This window comes from Pochonia chlamydosporia, chromosome 7 (genome assembly GCF_001653235.2).
Source record: "Pochonia chlamydosporia 170 chromosome 7, whole genome shotgun sequence".
NCBI classification, from domain to species: Eukaryota; Fungi; Ascomycota; class Sordariomycetes; order Hypocreales; family Clavicipitaceae; genus Pochonia; species Pochonia chlamydosporia.
Window position 1 is genome coordinate 1,364,396 of NC_035796.1, and position 19,354 is coordinate 1,383,749.

The 19,354-nt window shown below is 51.3% G+C and overlaps 8 protein-coding genes and 2 non-coding genes across 10 annotated transcripts; 3 read left to right on the forward strand and 7 right to left on the reverse strand.

Moving 5' to 3' along the window:
* Positions 1–907: 907 nt before the first annotated feature.
* VFPPC_17330 lies at positions 908–997 on the reverse strand. The gene has a single exon. It is a non-coding gene; the product is annotated as a tRNA-His (tRNA).
* Positions 998–1,056: 59 nt separating this feature from the next.
* Positions 1,057–1,138, reverse strand: VFPPC_17329. The gene has a single exon. It is a non-coding gene; the product is annotated as a tRNA-His (tRNA).
* Positions 1,139–1,526: 388 nt separating this feature from the next.
* Positions 1,527–1,706, reverse strand: VFPPC_16595 (hypothetical protein; the record flags this gene model as incomplete). The annotated part of the gene is made up of 1 exon (XM_018294348.1): positions 1,527–1,706. One exon carries the CDS (start codon positions 1,704–1,706, stop codon positions 1,527–1,529), a length of 180 nt encoding a protein of 59 aa, XP_018139724.1.
* Positions 1,707–1,878: 172 nt separating this feature from the next.
* On the forward strand, positions 1,879–3,903 carry VFPPC_07295 (acyl-CoA dehydrogenase; the record flags this gene model as incomplete). The annotated part of the gene is made up of 3 exons (XM_018286177.1): positions 1,879–1,975; positions 2,033–2,249; positions 2,310–3,903. The coding sequence occupies 3 exons, from the start codon at positions 1,879–1,881 to the stop codon at positions 3,901–3,903; spliced, it is 1,908 nt and encodes a 635-aa protein (XP_018139723.1).
* A 127-nt stretch (positions 3,904–4,030) lies between these two features.
* VFPPC_14197 (hypothetical protein) lies at positions 4,031–4,516 on the reverse strand (the record flags this gene model as incomplete). The annotated part of the gene is made up of 1 exon (XM_018291966.1): positions 4,031–4,516. The coding sequence occupies one exon, from the start codon at positions 4,514–4,516 to the stop codon at positions 4,031–4,033; it is 486 nt and encodes a 161-aa protein (XP_018139722.1).
* Positions 4,517–4,653: 137 nt separating this feature from the next.
* Positions 4,654–4,884, forward strand: VFPPC_16594 (hypothetical protein; the record flags this gene model as incomplete). The annotated part of the gene is made up of 1 exon (XM_018294347.1): positions 4,654–4,884. One exon carries the CDS (start codon positions 4,654–4,656, stop codon positions 4,882–4,884), a length of 231 nt encoding a protein of 76 aa, XP_018139721.1.
* A 1,490-nt stretch (positions 4,885–6,374) lies between these two features.
* Positions 6,375–8,179, forward strand: VFPPC_07296 (CECR1 family adenosine deaminase; the record flags this gene model as incomplete). Its single annotated transcript, XM_018286178.1, has 2 exons — positions 6,375–7,189; positions 7,246–8,179. The coding sequence occupies 2 exons, from the start codon at positions 6,375–6,377 to the stop codon at positions 8,177–8,179; spliced, it is 1,749 nt and encodes a 582-aa protein (XP_018139720.1).
* A 1,300-nt stretch (positions 8,180–9,479) lies between these two features.
* VFPPC_14198 (isoflavone reductase family protein) lies at positions 9,480–10,642 on the reverse strand (the record flags this gene model as incomplete). Its single annotated transcript, XM_018291967.1, has 3 exons — positions 9,480–9,715; positions 9,875–10,484; positions 10,541–10,642. 3 exons carry the CDS (start codon positions 10,640–10,642, stop codon positions 9,480–9,482), a joined length of 948 nt encoding a protein of 315 aa, XP_018139719.1.
* Positions 10,643–12,620: 1,978 nt separating this feature from the next.
* On the reverse strand, positions 12,621–13,070 carry VFPPC_16593 (hypothetical protein; the record flags this gene model as incomplete). The annotated part of the gene is made up of 1 exon (XM_018294346.1): positions 12,621–13,070. The coding sequence occupies one exon, from the start codon at positions 13,068–13,070 to the stop codon at positions 12,621–12,623; it is 450 nt and encodes a 149-aa protein (XP_018139717.1).
* Positions 13,071–13,407: 337 nt separating this feature from the next.
* On the reverse strand, positions 13,408–17,614 carry VFPPC_07298 (5-oxoprolinase; the record flags this gene model as incomplete). The annotated part of the gene is made up of 3 exons (XM_018286180.1): positions 13,408–15,208; positions 15,269–16,530; positions 16,580–17,614. 3 exons carry the CDS (start codon positions 17,612–17,614, stop codon positions 13,408–13,410), a joined length of 4,098 nt encoding a protein of 1,365 aa, XP_018139716.1.
* Positions 17,615–19,354: the final 1,740 nt, after the last annotated feature.

The window sequence follows — 19,354 nt, forward strand, 5'->3', positions numbered from 1 at the left end:
CAACACTGATAAGGCCGCCAGCTACAAGGGCACAACACAATGCCGTATACAGTAACAGTCCACAGAGTGTTTCCTTCAATACACCTGATATACGGAGAAGCTGGTGTTGGGATGCAAGCTTGTGATTGACTCCTCCGGGGCCCATGTAGGTGATGGGCAGCACAACAGGTAGCGGCCGCCAAATACTTTACATCGTCAGTCCCGTCACTTCCCATTATCGTGGAGCACAGAGTATTCATTATCGAACCCAACGGGGACTGATAGGCGAACGCACCTCGAAAAAATGGTCCATGCCTGTCGGCTAGAGTGTATGTGACTGATTGAACTACGTATGGGGTGCCAACCCCTTTGTGTAGCGGAGGTCGGTTGTAAGCCCGGATCCTTGATCATCAGAGACTAAAGACTCACATTCCAACACATTCATTGAGGTTTTTACGGACATTTGGGGCAACGTGAGTACGTTCTCGTGCCGACTTGCCCAGTGCACGCAACACAGAGGCTTAAATGTGTCTGGCCAAGTCGGATTGCTAGGGGACCTGAGAGTATTTGTCACCTTATACGCTTCTGTGCTGGCATCCTGAAATGGTCTCTCCTTTCCTGCTGCAAAGATGACTGGCTGGTATGCAAACACAGAAAACAAGCGGTTCTAATGCAAAGTTGAATCTATGATGCCGACAAGGTATCAAGTATGGCGAGGAACAGGGCTGAAGAACTGTTTACTTGTTGCTGGATTCAAAAAGAAGCCCCAGCTCATGCTCTTCTTGATGAAATTACTATATATGCAGTGTACAAGGGGCAGACACAACAACGCTGGCCAACAAAGGGAGGCACCTGCTGCTAAATGCCTGCACGTAGCAAAAAGATATATTTATATTGGAGCATCCCCAATGAGCCAAAAAAATATCTGTGCCGCAGCGAGGACTCGAACCTCGGTTTCCAGTGACTTGCAATTAATCCAAACCACAAACTGGTGTCCTTACCCCTAGACGACTGCGGCTTTCAAAAGAAAGGATTCTAATTCGCTGTTTCAGAGCTTGAAATGGCGAAAAAATAACGTGCCGCAGCGAGGACTCGAACCTCGGTTTCCAGTGCTTCGCTGATCCACAAACTGGTGTCCTTACCCCTAGACGACTGCGGCTTAGTTGTTTGTTGAGCTCGATAATAATTATTAAGAATGTATCCAGATCTGTGTGGAGATGATTTCTGTGCTCACGTGGCTCTGATTGGTTCAGTTGCCCTCCATGTGGAGTCAGCCAGTAATGAAATTGGACTCATGGAGCTAGGCTAGCATTATTTTGGGAGTGAGATTGTCTGACATGAGTTGTCAGCGTTGTCTTTAATTATTTATAGCTTCACTCTCAGCTGCTCTGATTGAGGTGTACTATTATTGTATTGTATCACCATCACATCTTGCATCGCGTTTCCTCATGATATTCTGCTTATGGGGTGGCCTTCATTCCGCACCAATTTCCCTGATCTTCAGATCTCCCCGCACTCACTCACATGCCTGCTCTCATGGAGAATACTCATCTCCCATCCATTCCGCACAACCGTTGCATCCGAGCCGAATAGGAAAGCAATGCGCATACACTTAAGATGAGCTGTTGAAAACCCGCGGCGCAGTACCGCGTACATTTGCAGTAATCATCCCACATCCACGGAAACCGTTCCGGAAGATGGAGGTGTTCCCACTGAAACGTCAACATGCCTCGGTCTCTCCAGACGCCACTTTATCGATGTGCGGAACCACTCCGCCTTATTGCTCGTGACTGTCGACTTACTTATACTATCTTGGTAGCTGACACCATTGCTCTTTTACACATATTGAACGTTTATCTCAGTGTGCATTTCGCTGAAACTTGACGGCTTGACTTGACCATGGAGTCTTCAGGGGCAGATAAGGGTTTCTTTCAGAAGGCGCCAGTTCTGAAGAACCAGTTTCATGATGATGCCTCGTTCCAGAGGTGCTTCAGGCGTAAGTCTCTCCGTTGCTGCTGACATGTTTGGCGTATGCTGACCTGAATTCATGTAGTGTTTCTTTCTGCGGATGTAGTGTCCAAGGCAGAGGGTGAAGTATCGTCGTTTGGACAAGATGTCATTTCTGATCAGATCTTTACGTGGATTACTGATTCGGAACATAATAAGCCGTATCTCAAAGGCTCAGGGAGAGATGCCTTTGGGAAATGGAAGGGCGAGCTGATAACGGGTGAGGGATGGCGGAATTTGCAAGACTTTGGGCTCTCAAAGGGGTATGTTCTCTTTCTCACCATATCCAGATCTCTCTTTCAACATGCTGATGCAAACTATAGAATGGTAGCAACTGGATATGACACCCCATATGGCGCATTCTCCCGGCCCCTACAGTTCCTCCGCACCCACCTCTGGGTAGGATCCTGCGCAAACGTAGGTTGCCCATCCGCCATGCAAGACGGCGCAGCGTGTCTCCTTCGTCGCCACCTCACTCACCCAAAACTCTCTGCAGCTCTATCCTCAGAAGAGAAGAAGGTCTTTGAGAATGCCTACAGACGACTTACATCTCGTGATCCCGGATATGCCTGGACGAGTGGACAGTGGATGACGGAACGAACAGGCGGGAGCGACGTTTCCCTCACCGAAACTGTCGCGACATATCAGCCTGAGGGAGCCAAGGGATTCGCCTCTAAACAGGATCAGATTCCTCTGGGGCCATGGTCCATCAACGGATTCAAGTGGTTTTCTAGTGCTACCGATTCCGAAATGTCCGTCCTGCTCGCTCGAACTGCCGCCGGCGGATTATCAACCTTTCTCGCTCCCATGCGGAAGCACGATCCGCAAGCCACGACACTAACAGGCGAGCCCAAGGACGACGGCCGCACGCTCAACGGTGTCCGCATCCAGCGCCTCAAGAATAAATTCGGCACACAGTCCCTCCCCACTGCGGAACTTGTCCTCGAGCACATGCGCGGCTGGAAGATTGGCCAAGAAGGAAGGGGTATCCACGAAATCAGCACCATCCTCACACTCACGCGAGTTCACTCTGCAGTCGCAGCAGTAGGCGGCGTAGGTCGCGGTCTAGGAATTGCGCGAGCATACGCCCTCGTACGAGAAGTCGGTGCCGGCAACAGAAAGAGAATGAGGCTCGTCGACAGCCCCCTTCACATGAGGACCCTGGCCAAGATGTCAGCAGAGTACCACGGCCTCATGCTCGTCACCTTTTACACGTCCTACATCCTCGGCGTGTCAGAGCACGCGCTGGACACGAAGCCCTCGTCGGCACTAGACGTCCTCACACCGCAGAAGAAGCTGGTCGAGCCGCTGCTCCGTATCATGACGCAGCTCGCCAAGGCGTACGTGTGCAAACCGTCCGTGGCACTGCTATTTTCGTGCATGGAATCCCTCGGCGGGGTGGGCTACCTCGTCAACGAGGAGCAGGAATATCTGAACATTTCGCGCATATACAGGGATACGTGCGTGCTGCCCATCTGGGAGGGCACGACGGATGTGCTGTGCACGGATTTGATACGGGCTATGAAGCATGTGCGCGGAGGGGCGGAATCTCTGTCCGCGTTGGATGAGGTTATTCGTAAGGCGTGGGAGTTTCGGGGCAAGATTGGAAGACCGACTGGTTGGAAACCAGTTGAGAAATGGGAGGTGTTGAGGAGGAAGATTGAGAAGACGGAGCAGGCGGACTTGATGGGCGAGGCGAGGGAGGTTGTGTGGCTGCTTGGTGACATCATTACTTCGCTGTTGTCGTATGTCGATGCTGGTACGGATGGGAGTGTAGTTGCGAAGGAGGTGTTTACGCGGTTTGTGGAAGACAAGTTTGGGGTGGAGAGGAGGGTGAGGGCAAATACAGAGGAGGAGTTGAAGAAGGATTTGGAGATTGTGTATGGCGAGACGAGAGGCATGGCTGCCAAGTTGTAACTTGTTCTCATGAAGTTGTATGGATATAAGCGGTGCATACTGAGCATCCTATGACTAAGAAATTATGAAACTAAGCGTGAAAATATATATCCCAACCTGGCCAGCAGGTCGATTGGTATGGTATAAATCAGCCACGGAAACTGCCACACGTTCCCTTCAACCCCTGCGCCTTCAGCTTCAATGGTCTGCAGTTGCCGTCCCTCTTGGCACTGGTAAAGATCATGTTCCCGGTATTCGTGGGACATACTTTGAATTCTGAAGAACCATTGACCACGACCAAGACATTTCCGCCGCTCTGCTGGATAGCCCAGGCATCATTGCTCGGAATAGGATCGAGGCACTGAAACACGCTATCGGGGTTGACGAAGCATGCGTTGTTGAAGGCGTCCCAGAGAATCTTGTTGGGATCAGAAAGATTAATGCAGTACCAGCCGGTGGGAAAAGAACCGCCCAGGTATGTGTAGCCGATTCCGCTGTCCTGCTGGACGATTTGGCCGGTGGATGAATCATGTAAAGTGAAGCAGCATGTGCCAGGCGGGACGTATTGCCGCGGGACAGAGAGGGACCTCGCTGCTGGGAGAAGAGTGAGTGTAAGAAAGCTTAAGAGCAACATTGTGGTAGTAATTATCGATATGATAACAATGTGGAAGATTGTTTGAGTGACTTGGACGCACCAAAATCCAAGTAAACAAAGGGAACTTACAGCCTTTTTGTAAGACATCATTGACCCATCGTCTCACACAAAGGCCAATGGATCAATTATCGATATCCATGCAGCTCCCATCACCAACATGCATCACTTCCGAAATCGACTCACCCGTCAAATGCTGTTGGTCAAGTCGAGCTTCCCATCGAGGTGAAACGTGCATTCGGTCATACCCAAAAGGGCAACGAGCTACTTCATCCACATCTGACTCAGTACTGGCCAATGTTCCTGCAGGTCATCCTACGGGGCTTGAAGTCTTAAGCGCCCGATGGTGATGTGCCTGTGATGTTGGCTGCAGGTGATGAAATGAGGGCGAGTTCGGTGACGGTGAATGGGCGGGAGATAGAGGACGCTACCGGTAGTTTGGAAAGGAGAGACGGTGCGTGACGACCAGAGGGAGCGGTGTAAGTGGTTGTGGTGATGGCTCATGGGCGAGCCATTGGACTCGACCGGACGGCGTGATTGTACCTGGGAGGCTTCGACCAACAGAGTGATGCGATTGAGTTGTGGTGCGGGCGAGGCAAATGGACGGCACTTGTGGAGAGGCACATCTTGATGCTAATAGGCTGCGTGATGTGATGGTGTCTCGGGCAAGCAGCTGGGGGATTGAGTTTGTCATGCTAGTGGCTTGTAAGTTTGTCTGCAGGTGGAAATAACTTGAACCAACGGACCAACTTGAGTCTTTGCTGAAGGAAGATGTGAGAGTATCAATGTGCTGCTGTACTCCGCACAAGGAGGCGTCAAGTTGTCTCCAGACATCGATGAAGGAGTACGAAGTACAGACATGGAGTAACGATGGCACAGCAGTGCGGTCAGATCAGAGATTAGGCAGGCGTCCGATGTTCCACAGGAAGGTGCATCTGTGGTCTGGTCTGTGCGGAGAAAGAGCAACTTGACTTCTCAATTCTTCACTTCGTCACATCACATCATGCCATGCGCTGCACGTAGCCGTGTCAGTACAACTGACCCATGACGTGGAAGCGTGTCAAAATCATTGCCCGTTTCCCTCATTTCCATGTCAATATTCAATTGCTACATGATTATCACTGCTGCCTCTCATCCGTACTCCATTCTTGAAGAGCCAAAATCTGGTCGATCCACCCACACTAAATAAAAACTCCAGCATTTCGTCACTCGCCGCTGCTTGCCGTCGTGCAGTCACCCCGCCATGATGATGCCTCCTCTTATCTTGACTGGCTCTTTTCTCACCTGCTCCCAAACCTTTGGCTGACGCCCCGTCTCCAGCACGAGCTCGACTGACTTTTCCGCCCCTGACACCTCGAAGTTTTGGTGAGCTTTGGCAGCCCTGCACGGTAAGCTGACTCTTACGAGACGCTATTGTTTGTGAAGTGCTCCGTCTGTTCCCAAGTGTTGCAGCATATGCACATAGGACAAGGCCAGTCGTGAATTTACAAGCCCCCGCTGCCGAAGCTACCTTGTCTGATCTGACGCATCCAGGACTTTTTGTGCTACTCCATACCAAGCTCTGCCACTGTCCACCTAATCGGAGGAACCCGCGGCGGATACTTTACCGGAAAGGACAAGAGAAACCTCAAGTCCTCATTCGGAAACTGCTGTGTCGGTGACGACGGTGACAACCGAGACACGCTGCTACCATTTAATTGGATCGATCTGCTGCTCGACTTCTGTCACATTTCTCTTTCAGCCTCGTACATTGCGGCTATTCATTGTGCCAATCTCCAGTCAAGATCTATGCACGCAACGATTCTGCACCCGGCCACTCACAGTCCCCTTCGCCCCCAAAATGGCAATGCCAAATGATGTGTGGGAGGAGGTCTCCCAGGATATTCCCTCGGCGTCTGATCCCTTTATTCAGAAGTACATGGCTGGCCGTGAGCATCTTATCAATCAGGAAAAGACGACACGTTCAGACGCTTCCTTCCGCAAATCTCTTTCTCCAATCGCCAAAAGAGCCTGCACCATTGTCGACCGAATCCGCAGTCATGAGAAAAAGACTGTCTGGACTCCGGATGTTGAGGAGGACATGGCTCAGAGCTCCCACCAGAGCATCTTTCCCGGAATGATGTTCATGCTCGCTAAGGACCGTATGGAGAGCACTAACCTGTGGAAGATTGTCAGGAGAATGCCCAAGGGCTGTCTCTTACACTCTCACATGGATGCAATGGTCAGCTTTGACTATATCCTTGACGTGCTGCTCAAGACCCCTGGAATGCACCTGTCAAGCGACAGGCCGCTCAACAGTAAAGTGGCCCTGGAAAGTGCTGCCGTAAATTTCCGGTATAAGGCAAAGGAGAGAACCGAAGGCTCTCTTTGGGAAGGGTCTTATAAGCCCGAAACCTTCATTCTGCTCACCAAGGCTGCTGACGAATTCCCCGATGATGGCCGTCAGGGCTTCCTTCGATGGCTGAAAAGCCGCTGTACATTATCAACGACCGACAGCCACGAGCAACATCATGGTATCGACGCAATCTGGCGAAAGTTTGCAAAATGCTTCGTCGTCGTCGCCACTATTATTCACTACGAGCCCATATTCCGTGCATTCCTGCAACACCTGATGAGCCAGTTGAAATCGGATGGAGTCAACTGGGTTGAGCTGAGGTATGTATCAGGAGCCATCGCGTTTGGGCATTTTGATGTTGACAATTTCATTCTAGGTTTACCTGGCCACTTAACTATTGCCGTGATCGGCAGGAAGAACCCGAGGACAATTACAGCCACCTGTTCCGCGTCATTGAAGAAGAGGTTGCCAAGTTCAAAGCCTCTCCGGAAGGTGAAGGCTTCTGGGGGCTGACCATTATTTGGACGACGCTGCGTAGTGTCGATACGAGATCAATGATTGAGAACATGGACCACTGCATCACGACAAAAATGGAGTTCCCCCACCTCATCGCGGGATATGACTTGGTTGGACCCGAGGACCTTGGGAAGCCGCTGGTGGACGTGGTACCGGAGCTGTTTTGGTTCCGAAAGCAGTGCTCCCAGGAAGAAGTCAATATTCCGTTCTTTTTCCACGCCGGTGAAACACTTGGTGATGGAAACAGCACTGATTCAAACTTATTCGATGCCATCCTACTCGGGACAAGACGTATTGGCCATGCTTACAGCTTATACAAGCATCCGTTGCTCATCAACATGGTCAAGGACAAGCGCATTCTGGTTGAGTCGTGCCCCATTTCAAACGAAGTCCTTCGACTATGTGGTTCTGTTCTAGCACATCCACTGCCCGCATTGCTAGCCCGTGGTGTTGCATGCTGCCTCTGCAATGATGATCCAGCCATGCTTGGCCAGGATACCGCTGGCATGTCTCATGATTTCTGGCAGGCTCTCCAGGGTTGGGATAATCTCGGACTCGCGGGCTTGGGAAGCTTGGCCGAGAACAGTGTCAGGTGGGCAGCTTTTGAAGACCAAGACGCTACGGCGTGGGCAAATGATATCCGTCAAGCCAGCTTAGGCAGTGGTATCAAGGCACAGAGGTTGAAAGAATGGCAAATTCAATGGGAGGAGTTTTGTCTATGGATTGTGACCGAGTTCGGTGAAGAGTTCGACCCAGAGAGGGAGACGATGAATGAGACTGCTGCTGAGGCATAAATCATACAGTTTACATCGAGGAGGGAAATGTGCTTGCATAATTCTGCATAAAAATGTGCTTGTATTGGGCTGACGTATGCGGCGTTGGGGACGGGAATCACAACTGGAGAGATATTGCTTCAACGCAAGGCCGTTCCTACAGGAGCTGAAAGCATGGGTCACGGTGGACGACGAAATGCATGTTGGTCCAACATTGGAGAGCTGAGGAGCTGAGGCTTTCAACATCAGCGCTGCGGCTAAATATAGAAATGGGCTGGTCGTGTTGAAAATTGGAGCTGAGATGAACTACATGAGCAAAATACAGCACCTCAGACTTGTTCAAGTTTTACAACAGAAGCTGAAGGAGCCCGCCGCCGAGGTACACCAACCACCAGCAAGAGTTGAGACCCATTGCGCGGTTCCAGCCCGGAAGTCGAGCCGTGAGTTTAAGTGCTGACAGCAGATGCGACGTTGACAACCGCTTTTTTGCGACAGCCGAACGATCCATAATTGTAGATAAAAGATGCCCCTTTGGGTAATGGAAGGAACCTTAACGCATGGCCAGGCACACTCTTGGTTACATTTTAACAGCATGCCGGCACAGACGTGCATTAATAACGTTGAACGATGACAATATGCGTGGAGAGGCGAACCAGCAATGCTGCATCGCAAGCGCCGCTGGTGCACGCGACAGCTACAGCGCTTCGCCAACTAAGGATGAGTTCCATGACGTACGAGGCGGGCTAAAGCCATTGAGGGTTGTATCTTCACCATTGGGAATTTAACTATATAAAAGAAGAAAAGAGTCGCCTATTTACTCTTGTTTTTCGGATGTCACCGCCTCCATGTTGCTGCGCGGGATATCAATCATTCTACCGAGAATCGAAACAAATGCGGAAGGAGCAATCGCCCACTGCTGTCAATGCCGTCCACCTCGTAGGATCCTTGTCCTGCTCCTGACTGGTGCTTCACCTGCACCTTCCCCCGTTTCCTTGATTGAGCAGGAGCGTCCTGCAAAAGGGGGAACAAAAAAAAACACCGAAGTAAAAATAAAATTGGGGTATTTGTCACTGTTAATTCCAAAAAACCAATGTCAAGTCGAAAAGAAAAGCAAAAAAGAGTCCCGAGATTGAACGCCGTCGCCAGATGCCATCGATGCTACCCAGTTTGTTGCTTGTCGCTTGTTGCCATTTTTTTTTTGTCCCCCAAAATATACCCAAACAGCCTCGACTCGCAAGGTCTGTCTTCCTTGCTCACCGTTTCACAACTGGACCAGAATTATGCGGACCAGACTCGTGCCCTGCAATATTTGGCGCTCCCGTCATAATGATTGCCAGACATTTGTGAACCACCGTAACAAGGTCATGGGCTGCACATCACCCTGGCCGTTCTTTTCCAAGGCATCGTTGAGTGATGCCCTTGAGAAATCATAGCGCCCATTCGTTGTGGCAATCAATCGCTGGTAATACGCGACCTTGTCACCGTCTCCAGCTTGACCAAAGTAAGTTAAAAAGGCCTGGAGTTCTGAGCCCTGCCGCATGTGATGATCAAACGCCACTGACCAGGCACAGTTAGCATTCGGTACCGAAAAAAAAGCCAAAAAAAAGGAACAATAAAAAAACCGCACAGAACGCGGAAGGGATTCGCCATTCCGGCCAAGGATATGGACACAACATTGAAGTCACAAGGACAAGGCAGGGAGGGCAGGCACCTTACCGTTGCTGACGCGACTGCACGTTCCAACTACGTCTCGAACAGACATTCTATCCCCCCGCATGGTGAATTCGTGAGGCCAATTTCGTGGACCCAAATCAATGGCTGCTACGATGAACCGCACTACATCGTAGACCGAGGTCAAGCACACCCGTACCGTATGTCCTTTAGAGTTGTCCGCCGCATATTCTGCCGTTGCATGGTTGATGTCGAGGAGGTAGTCTCCCGCGCCAGAGACTCCGCTCCTGTATCCAATGTTGAGGTACCCCAACCCGTAGGGATGAAATCGCTCCATGAATATGCCACACGCAAAGACGGTGTATCTCATGCGAGATGAGTTCTCCCATTGCTTCAGTAGGGCAATTGCCTGACTCGACCCGCGGTCCAATGGGTCGTTGTGCGATGGCCGGCGACTCAGACTGCCCTCAAATTCTGACGGTACGAAGACGCGGACGCGGGCACGTCCGGCGGCGTTGATGAGGCTGAGCTGCTCCGTTCCCGATATGGTCGATATGGCCAGATCCACGCCTTGAAGAGCAAAGGTCAAGCTGTCGTGGTCGCCGTAGTCAACAACATGGAGTTGGACGTCGAGCTGGCCGAATTCGGGTCTTGCCTGCGTCACATTAACATCGTAGCCCAGGCGCCTGGCATGAAATTGGGCGAACCAACAGATCTTGATAAAACCACGACATTGTAAGCGTTGGCTGCCTGTGCCAGCTGCAGCGCCAGCAGGAATCCGAGTCCACCTCCACCTGCGACGGCAATGCGCATCATGTTTTGTGCAACCCGCTGGCCGCCGCGGGCCAAATGCTCTTCTTTGCGTCTCTCCTCTCGGTAGGTTGGTCCTCGAAAGCCTGCATGAAGCGAGTGCTAAGTTGAGTGGATTTTGGCTCAGATAAACCAAGCATATGGCGCACATGTGCGTATATATACCAACCCGTGGGGGGGAAGAGCCTTGTCCTTCCGCGTCATTGACGTTACATCCGTGATGCAGGAAAACGGACAGCCAGGCAATTACCGACAAATGCAGGAAGTGGAAGGAGGTCCAGAGTCGGATTCGAACGTCTGTGGCCTCCACCAAAGAACCACACAGTTTTGATACAGATACATGCTTGAGGACACACAAATGGCACACACCACCACCACCTTCCAGCGCCACGCGGGAATGTAATGCCTTCTTCTCGGTTGCCCGTTCTCTTAGGGCTGCGATTCGCTGCGATTCGGCCGACCAAGAGCTAGGCTCAGCGCAGCAAGTTAACTAGGTGACCTGTGTATTTCACTGTCTACGGCTTTTGTGACCATGTCCAGGTGGCCAGACGGGGGGGAGACAAATAGGGTCTCAGGACGCCAGGACACCTTTGACCACTGCGGGAAGATTCCCGAGCTAGCTGGGATGCTCACATTGCAACCTTGTTGGAGGTTGCTTCAAATGATCCAGGGACAGAGAAACCTACATAGACTGGTGGGGCAAGCACATCGGCCGTAGGCAGAGCGGGCCGATGTGGGCGATGATAGGAATTACTTTTTTCGCTAGATTCTTGAGGATGGGGATTGCCCGGCTGTTGCTCTCCCGATCCCCAGATGAAGCTATCTGAGATGCCGGCAACTTCCTTTGCCTGCAAGAGTCACCGGACCTTATCTTGCCCCCTATCTTCCGGCAGTGGCCGCGGGCGTTCAGGGGACGGATGGCGATGGCTGGCGCTGGCCTAGAACAATTTCATAATATACTCCAGACGGGACACAACCACCCTTGGCGCACCACTCAGTCAATCAAGTGGGATATGGCGGGGTAGCCCAGGTTTCTCTACAAGTATCTCCTTGCCCGTATGGGCTGGACAGACATCCACAAGACAATGGCGTCGGACTGGATGCTCCCCGCGCGGCGTTCTATCGGCTGAATGGTGGTTCGATCTTGGGCGATCAAAACCCAGAGCCAGCCTGGCCTGGCCTCCTCTCAAAGCGTCCGGTCGGGGAAGCAAGCTTCGTTAGCAGCGGGCTTTACCGAAGCTCGTTTCAGCCAACCGAAGTTGGCCGTTTTCTCTTTACCTCTAGCGTTTTCGTCGGGCAAAAGAACCAAATAGGAACTGACCTGTGTTTTTTTTCCGTCACCATGTCCGTCAGGGAAAGGAAAACACTGGAAACCGGTGAGGCGGCCAGAAGAGGTGCGTGTTCCGTGCTGCAGTAAGTAATCTCAAGTTGACCAATAGAGGCACATGTTTGCGTATCTCACCAATGCAAAGTGGTCAGACTTGAGCCAGGGGCCAAATACAGGACGGCGAGGCTGAAATCCACAAAAGGCCCTCAGTCATGCCTTACATGTTTCAATCTCTTGGACGCGTGTTTCGAATCTGAAAGGCAGAATAACTCGGCTCCGACGAATTGTCCCGGCCAGTGACAGATTTCACCCAGTTTGGCTTAGCCGTCTTTCCGCCCAGAACACGATCATGTCTTGGAGCTTATGGTTTTGGCAAGTCGCAATTCTCTTGGCTCGCTGGCGAGACTCCAGTGGCCCGATCTTGGCTTGATCGAAAGGGTGGGTGGAGAACCAAGCCAAATCTCGTGCTGTCATTATTATGTTGACCCATGTCCTTCGGACCAGTACCCTCAATCCCGGTGCCGGAGAATCATCCCGCAACCCATCCGGAGAGCTTCAAACTTTCGGAGTTGGCAGCCAAACCTACCAGCAACCAACATTCAAAATGTGAGATTTTGGTTTGGCCGAACAGACGGGTGGCTGTTTAGGTCAACGCTAGGAAGTGCATGGCGCATGCGAATCAGATTGCCGGGAAACGAACGTCACGGTGATCGAGGAACAGGGTCCGCCGAATAAGGAGGGTTGGGGGCCAAATATGTCCACTCCTCGCCAATAATCTGAGGCTGAGTCCGGCATGCGCCGCCTTGTAGGGCTGACGATCGACTGAAAAGGGCAAAGTAAGCACAGTTGACTGGTTTGCAGGTTGCCGTCATGACCAACATGGATGACTAGGACCCAAGGTAATTCGGCCGTGTGTGTCTGTGGGGAGAAACGCCAAACTTGCCGGTGATGCGTCCGCATACCCGGGTATGTCGCGGTTTGGCGAAAGATGTGGCTTAGTGGCCGGAAGATGCCCATTTTAGCCAAACATATGGTAGGCTCGTATCGGTTGCATTGTAAGATGTGACCACTTACAAGACGAACGGTCGACCTGGTTGCGAGCATACACCCAAAACGCCAAGTAGTGTTGGTAAGATGATGCAGAATAAGTCCCCGACTCCCGATATGTTGGACCAACAAAACACATGTATTGTGTTGGGATCGGTGGCGTCAGGCTTTGCCTCCTATGTTCCTTTTTCGCTTTATACGAGATATACCTAGGCAAGCTGCATGCTTTGAGTTTGAGTTTTATTTTTACCATCTTTCCATGGTGTTAGTCTAAGATCTGAATAATCACGACTTCTATTTTCAGGGTAACATTCTCATCTAAATCAAGATAAAAAGACCGCTGACCAGTTAGCCCAACAGCATTCGCCTCTCTTCGCAAATCATTCGTCGGCCCTTATGCCTGTAAAGCCGTATCCTCTCTCGCAGCACTGCTACCCTTCTTCCAACTCTCAGTATGATCCGCGCGCTCCTTGACGAGACTCTTGTTTCCAGGCGCTCCCCAACCTCCACCGCCGGGTGTGCACACGATAATCCGATCGCCAGCTGCCATGGCTGCACTATTCTTGGCACCCATGTTTATGAAACGCTCCTCAAGTTCAACCTCGTCCGTCGGGTCCTTGGCGGCGTGCGGTTCCCGGAACTGCTTAAGCGACTTCTCCCAGTTTGTCTTTTCGACGTTTCGCACCCACAAGTTTAGTCCGCATTCTCCGTCTTCTCCTCCATTTAGACCATATGGATGGTACACACGCCGTTCGCTGAGAATGGATACCTGCAAGGGGATCCGGAACTCAATGTCTCGAATTACGCCGTCGCCACCGCGGTGCTGCCCGTTACCCCCTGAGCCCTTGCGAATTGAAAACTCTCGCAGCAAAACGGGGTATCTGCGCTCGAAAATCTCCGAGTCTGTAATACGAGTATTCGTCATGTGAACGTGTACGCCAGACGTGCCCACCCAGTCAGGACCGGCGCCGCTTCCACCAGCAATCGTCTCGTAGTATCCGAAACCTTTGATGGCCTTTGATCCCGAAAGGTTGCCGCCAAATCCAAAGGTGAGGTTGTTGCAACACCCTTGACTAGCAGCGCAGGCCTCGAATGCTTTGAAGATTACATCCGTAATGCGCTGGCTGGTGAGAACATTGCCTCCTACCACAGCGGCACCAGGGGCCGGTGAGAGAATTGACTTTGGTGGGATCTTGACATTGATGGGGCGTAAACAGCCTTGGTTCAAGGGGATGTCTTCTGATATAAGGCACCGGAGGCAGTAGATGATGGCGCTGTAGGTGATTGCTTGGGGAGCATTGACGTTACCGTATACTTGTGGCCCTGTGCCCGCAAAGTCAAAGTCGGCACTGCCTTGTTCTGGATCGATTGTGATTTTGAGCTTGATTGGACTTCCTTCATCCATGTAGTCTACTGCTTCGAGATTTTTGCCCTGGAATCGTTTGTGGACGTCCTTGAGGAGGTTGCGGACGCACAGCTCAGCGTTCTTTTGAATGTTGACCATGTAGAATTGCACAGTGGGCTCACCATATTCTTTGATGAGGCCCTCAATGAGGGAAATACCCTTCTGGTTGGCGGATACTTGGGCCCGTAGGTCGTTGATGTTGTCGGCGAGGGTGCGAGTGCCGCTGCAGCCGGGGTGCTGGGCAGGTTCGTCGTAGAAGAGTTCAATGACTCTCTTCTCGTCAAATTTCCCCCCGCTGACGAGCTTTTCGCTAATAATAGCGGCGCCTTCCTGGTATAATTCGCGAGAGTGAGGGGGCATACTGCCCGCTGTGATGCCACCAATATCGGCATGGTGGGCACGGGAAGCCGCGTAAAAGAGGATATTTTTACCGGCTTCGTCAAAGGCCGGCATGATGAGGGTCACGTCCGGTAGGTGAGTCCCACCATACGAAGGGTGATTGGAGATGATTACGTCTCCCTTTTCCAGTCTACCTTTCCAGATTTCAGCTTGTCGACGAACACAAGTTGACATGGAACCGAGATGGACTGGCAGATGAGGCGCGTTGGCCACAAGTCCACCTGTTGCGTCGAAGATGGCGCAGGAGAAGTCGAGACGCTCCTTGACATTGGTGCTAACACTGGTCTTTTGCAGAGCTCGGCCCATTTGCTCGGCAATGGCCATGAATCTGTGCCCAAAAATACTCAGCATGATGGGGTCGACTTCACGATCGGTGTTATGTTGGTGATATCTGTGTAGAGTTAGCTCAAGGCTGTATACCAATTCGAGCGTTAAGGAAGATGTTACATACCCTTCTTCTTTACCGCCCTCCTTCTCATTGTCCAAGATGACATGAGTTTCTGTGACAAGAGCATTCGTTTTCGGCGGCACGACAATAGTCTGTGTGCCATCTGCCAACATTGCTGGCCCATTGACAACATCTCCAACATCCAAGTCCTCCAGCTTATAAATTGGAGTCTTCTTTCGCCCGCCTTCAAAGTACACCTCCTGCGTGCTGTGCCTTTTATCCTCTGCCACATTCCGGCGCTTGATCGTCTTCAACTGCTGGTCAACAGTCTTCTCTTGGTGGCGGAAACTCTTTCCAATACCTCGGACACGAACATCATCGATGATAATGTCCCTGTCGTCCAAAGTAAAGCCGAATTCGTACCTATGGTGCCTGACAAATGCCTGGCCAAACTGCCAATCCTTATCACCAAAATGCTCTTTGGCTTCTTCAGCGCTGGGTTTGACAATCATCAGGGCAGATTCAGTACCGCGATATCGCATATTGAGATATTCTTCGAAGACAATCTCCTTATCATCAAACCCTTGATCTTTGAGAGCAGCCAGGGACTTCTCCTTGAGCTTTTCCATCTTGGCTTGCAGCTCTTTAACGACTTGGCCATCATCTTGCCAAACGGCGGAATCAGGCTCTTGACGCTCGTCAACCACATCCGCAAGAGCCATGCCGTAGGCTGACAAGACCGAAGAATAGCGATGGACGAGAATTTGGCTAATACCCAAGGAATCGGCGATAGCCACGGCATGCTGGCCACCGGCGCCTCCAAATGTTGCAAGCCGGTGCTTGGACGAGTCGTGGCCTTTGGCTTCCGTGATGGATCGAATTGGTCTTGTCATAGTCTCGTTTGCGACTGTCAAAAATCCGTAGGCCACCTCGTCTGTGGTTAACTGTTTCCCGGTTTCCCGGTTCACTTGATCCGCCAACTCTTGTAGGACCTTTCTGCTTGCCTCTGGATCCAATCCCTCGTCCTCATTTTTGCCAAAAATCTTTGGAAAGAACTCTGGCAACAGACGCCCGAGATGCAAGTTGGCATCTGTCACAGTAGCAGGGCCGCCTTTGCGATAACAAGCTGGACCAGGGTGCGCGCCAGCAGACTCTGGGCCAACCACAAAAAGCCCATTGCGGAAAAATAGTCGTGAGCCGCCACCAGCTGCAACGGTGTTAATGTCAAGTTGGGGTGATTGGATGGTCACGCCGGCTGTGGTTGTCTCAAACACATGCTCATATCGACCTTCCCCGTAACGAGAAACATCCGTGCTGGTACCTCCCTACGAAAGATTAGTATTGATTGTGTAATGCGCAGCGGGGAAGACTCACCATGTCAAAACCGATAACGGGTGTCCTGGTATCTTCATCATATGATGTTATAGCATAGCCAACAACTCCGCCGGCTGGTCCTGACAGGATTGCTTTCAAACCAGTAAACTTATCGACATCAACTAGACCGCCGTCCGACTGCATGAACTCGCATCTAGCACCCCTAGATCCCTTTTCTTCCCTGACACTTTGTGTTCCCAGTCCACCTTTGAAGCCGTCTTGGAAGCCATCGATATATCGTCTGATTGCTGGCGTCAGATAGGCATCGGCACAAACAGAAGTGGCTCTAGAAACGAGCTTCACCATGGGCATCAACTCATGACTCAGCGAAATATGTTTGAATCCAATATCCTGGGCGATGCGCCCAATTTGGGCTTCATGGTCGGGAAAGGTATAACCATGCATCAAGCACACGGCGATACTTCTGATGCCCTCGTCGTACACTTCCTGTAGCTTCTGCCGGATGTGACTGTCCTCTGGTCTTTTCATGATACGAACAGTCTCTCCCGATGTACCTCGGACGAGGGTCTTCCCTTTTGCCTCGTCAGTTCCAACTTGAGCTTCCGCTTCGGTGACTCTGCGCTCCGGGTCCTCCGCGTAATCTTCCAAAGTCACACGCTCGTCAACTTCAACAACCTTTTCGTAAAGTACGTCGGGCTTCTTGATTGCGAGATCGAAGATCTTGGGCCTCGACTGGTTGCCGATAACAAGGCAATCTTTGAACCCCCTGGTAACTACCATGGCGATTTTCTCACCCTTCCTTTCTAACAAGGCATTCGTGGCGACTGTGGTTCCCATACGAATAGAGTCGATCTTCGATGTATCCAATGGCTCTCCGCGGGGAATATCTCGCTTGAGAAAATGGCTCATTATACGACGAATGCCTTCTAACGGAGCGTCCTTGTAATTTGCTGGATCTTCAGAAAGAAGCTTGATGATGATTTCTTCGCCATTTTGCTCACCAACACAATCTGTGAAGGTTCCTCCGCGATCAATGGCGATGCGCACACCGCGCTCTGTGCTGGAAGCACTCATGGTTATGGCTCGGAGATAGATCAGAAGAGGCAGGCAACAACAGCATAGACGACTGGAACGATACAGAGGCAAGGCGGAAACCGAAACGAAGAGAAAGTATCCAACACCTCAGCCAAAATGAGGTCAACGCAGCCCAGAAATGAGACTTGTAATTTGCTAAGATTTTGGAAGGCAGAACGGGAGGACAATAGCCGCGAACCCGGGATGATATCGTCAAGGTAATTCTCACGTCAACGAATGGCTGTCCGTCTGCCTGTGGTCAGTTTACAAATCAGCCCAAGATGTGGTGGGGCATGATGTTGTACCAGAAGGCGGATGGCGGGGTTGGTCCTCCGCAAAATGGTCAAATTGCGGGTTGGAAAAAAGCATAGCAGTAGATGATGGGGGAACATAGTTGTCGTTTTGCTCTCTTTGGCGGCGGGCTGATGTCTGGTCTGGTGGATTTCGATTTTCCATAAGCGGCTCCGGACAGTTCAAGCTGAAGGTTGGCTTGCAGAACAATGAAGCCAAGGTTGGAGCTGGAGCTGGAGCACTTCAACATTTGAACTTTGACTGTTCATTGCTCACATACCAGATGCCCCGCCAAACCATCAATGTTCAAACCGCGGAGTTCCATCGCCGCCTTGGACAGGTTGTCCTGGGATGCTCCATCTCTGGATATTTGAATTGATCGACTCGCCGAAATCGGATATTGTAGTTGTTCATTCTGCTGGCACATGGTACTCGTACAAGTTCAATAGGATGAGTGTCTAGCTCTGGACCAGACACATAAGAGATGCACAGACGCGTACGCGCAGTGCTCAAGCCCTCACTGAGCAAGTCCTCTCATATGCTCCTTCCTCTTCCGAGTGAACGACGAGTGGCAGGTACATGTTCCTCACTTCATACAAGTGAACGAGACTTGACATCTACAAGCCCCACGTACGCCATTGGGGACACCACAACTCTACCGCCTAAAGAAGAGGCAAGAGGCCGCCGATCGAATTTGATTTGAATAACTAAGTCTCGACCACGCTTCTATTCTCGTCACCAACTTCGCCTCCGCCTTCTAGCCTGAGTGACGCCGTGGAGCAGGGTGACGAATACGGCCATTGCCTCGCGGGGCGGCCCCAAATTTTTGTGTTGTAAGGGAAAGTCGTCCTAGACAATGCCTCATTTCAATGAGAATACATGCGTACACATGGAGGGGGTGGTGAATTTCAAGTTAGGGATAAGCATGCTGTTTGGCGCGGCCATCTACCAGCGTTGAGCTAATTCACCTGCATCAATGCGTACGAGACCGGCAATCTATCAGCTCCGCAATTCGAAGACCGACAAACAGGCGACTCATCGGCACATACCCCTGCAATGCGATTTGCACGGCTCCTTGCCGGCAATGCTGAGCCTCTCGGGAGAAAAGTAGAAGAAATCCATACGGCAATAGCTTTCAAACTCGAATGAATTTGTAGGGCTCTACTGCGCACACTGATTCATGGAGCACAAAAGTTTGGAGCACCAGGCACAGCACAAGCCACGTAACGCGGCAGGCTGAGTATGAGTGAGTGGACTGGTATCCTATTTCCAGCCCGCCAAGATTCTCCATGGCTAACATGCGCGACCTCCAGCGACACTGCAACGATTCATGAAAGTTTGATGATGTTCACCACAATTGTGATGTAAGACTGCTTGGCGACACAAACAGACAAAAAAACTTGTTATGTGCCTCGGAGTCCGGGACTGGCCAGGTCCCTGGACTAAATC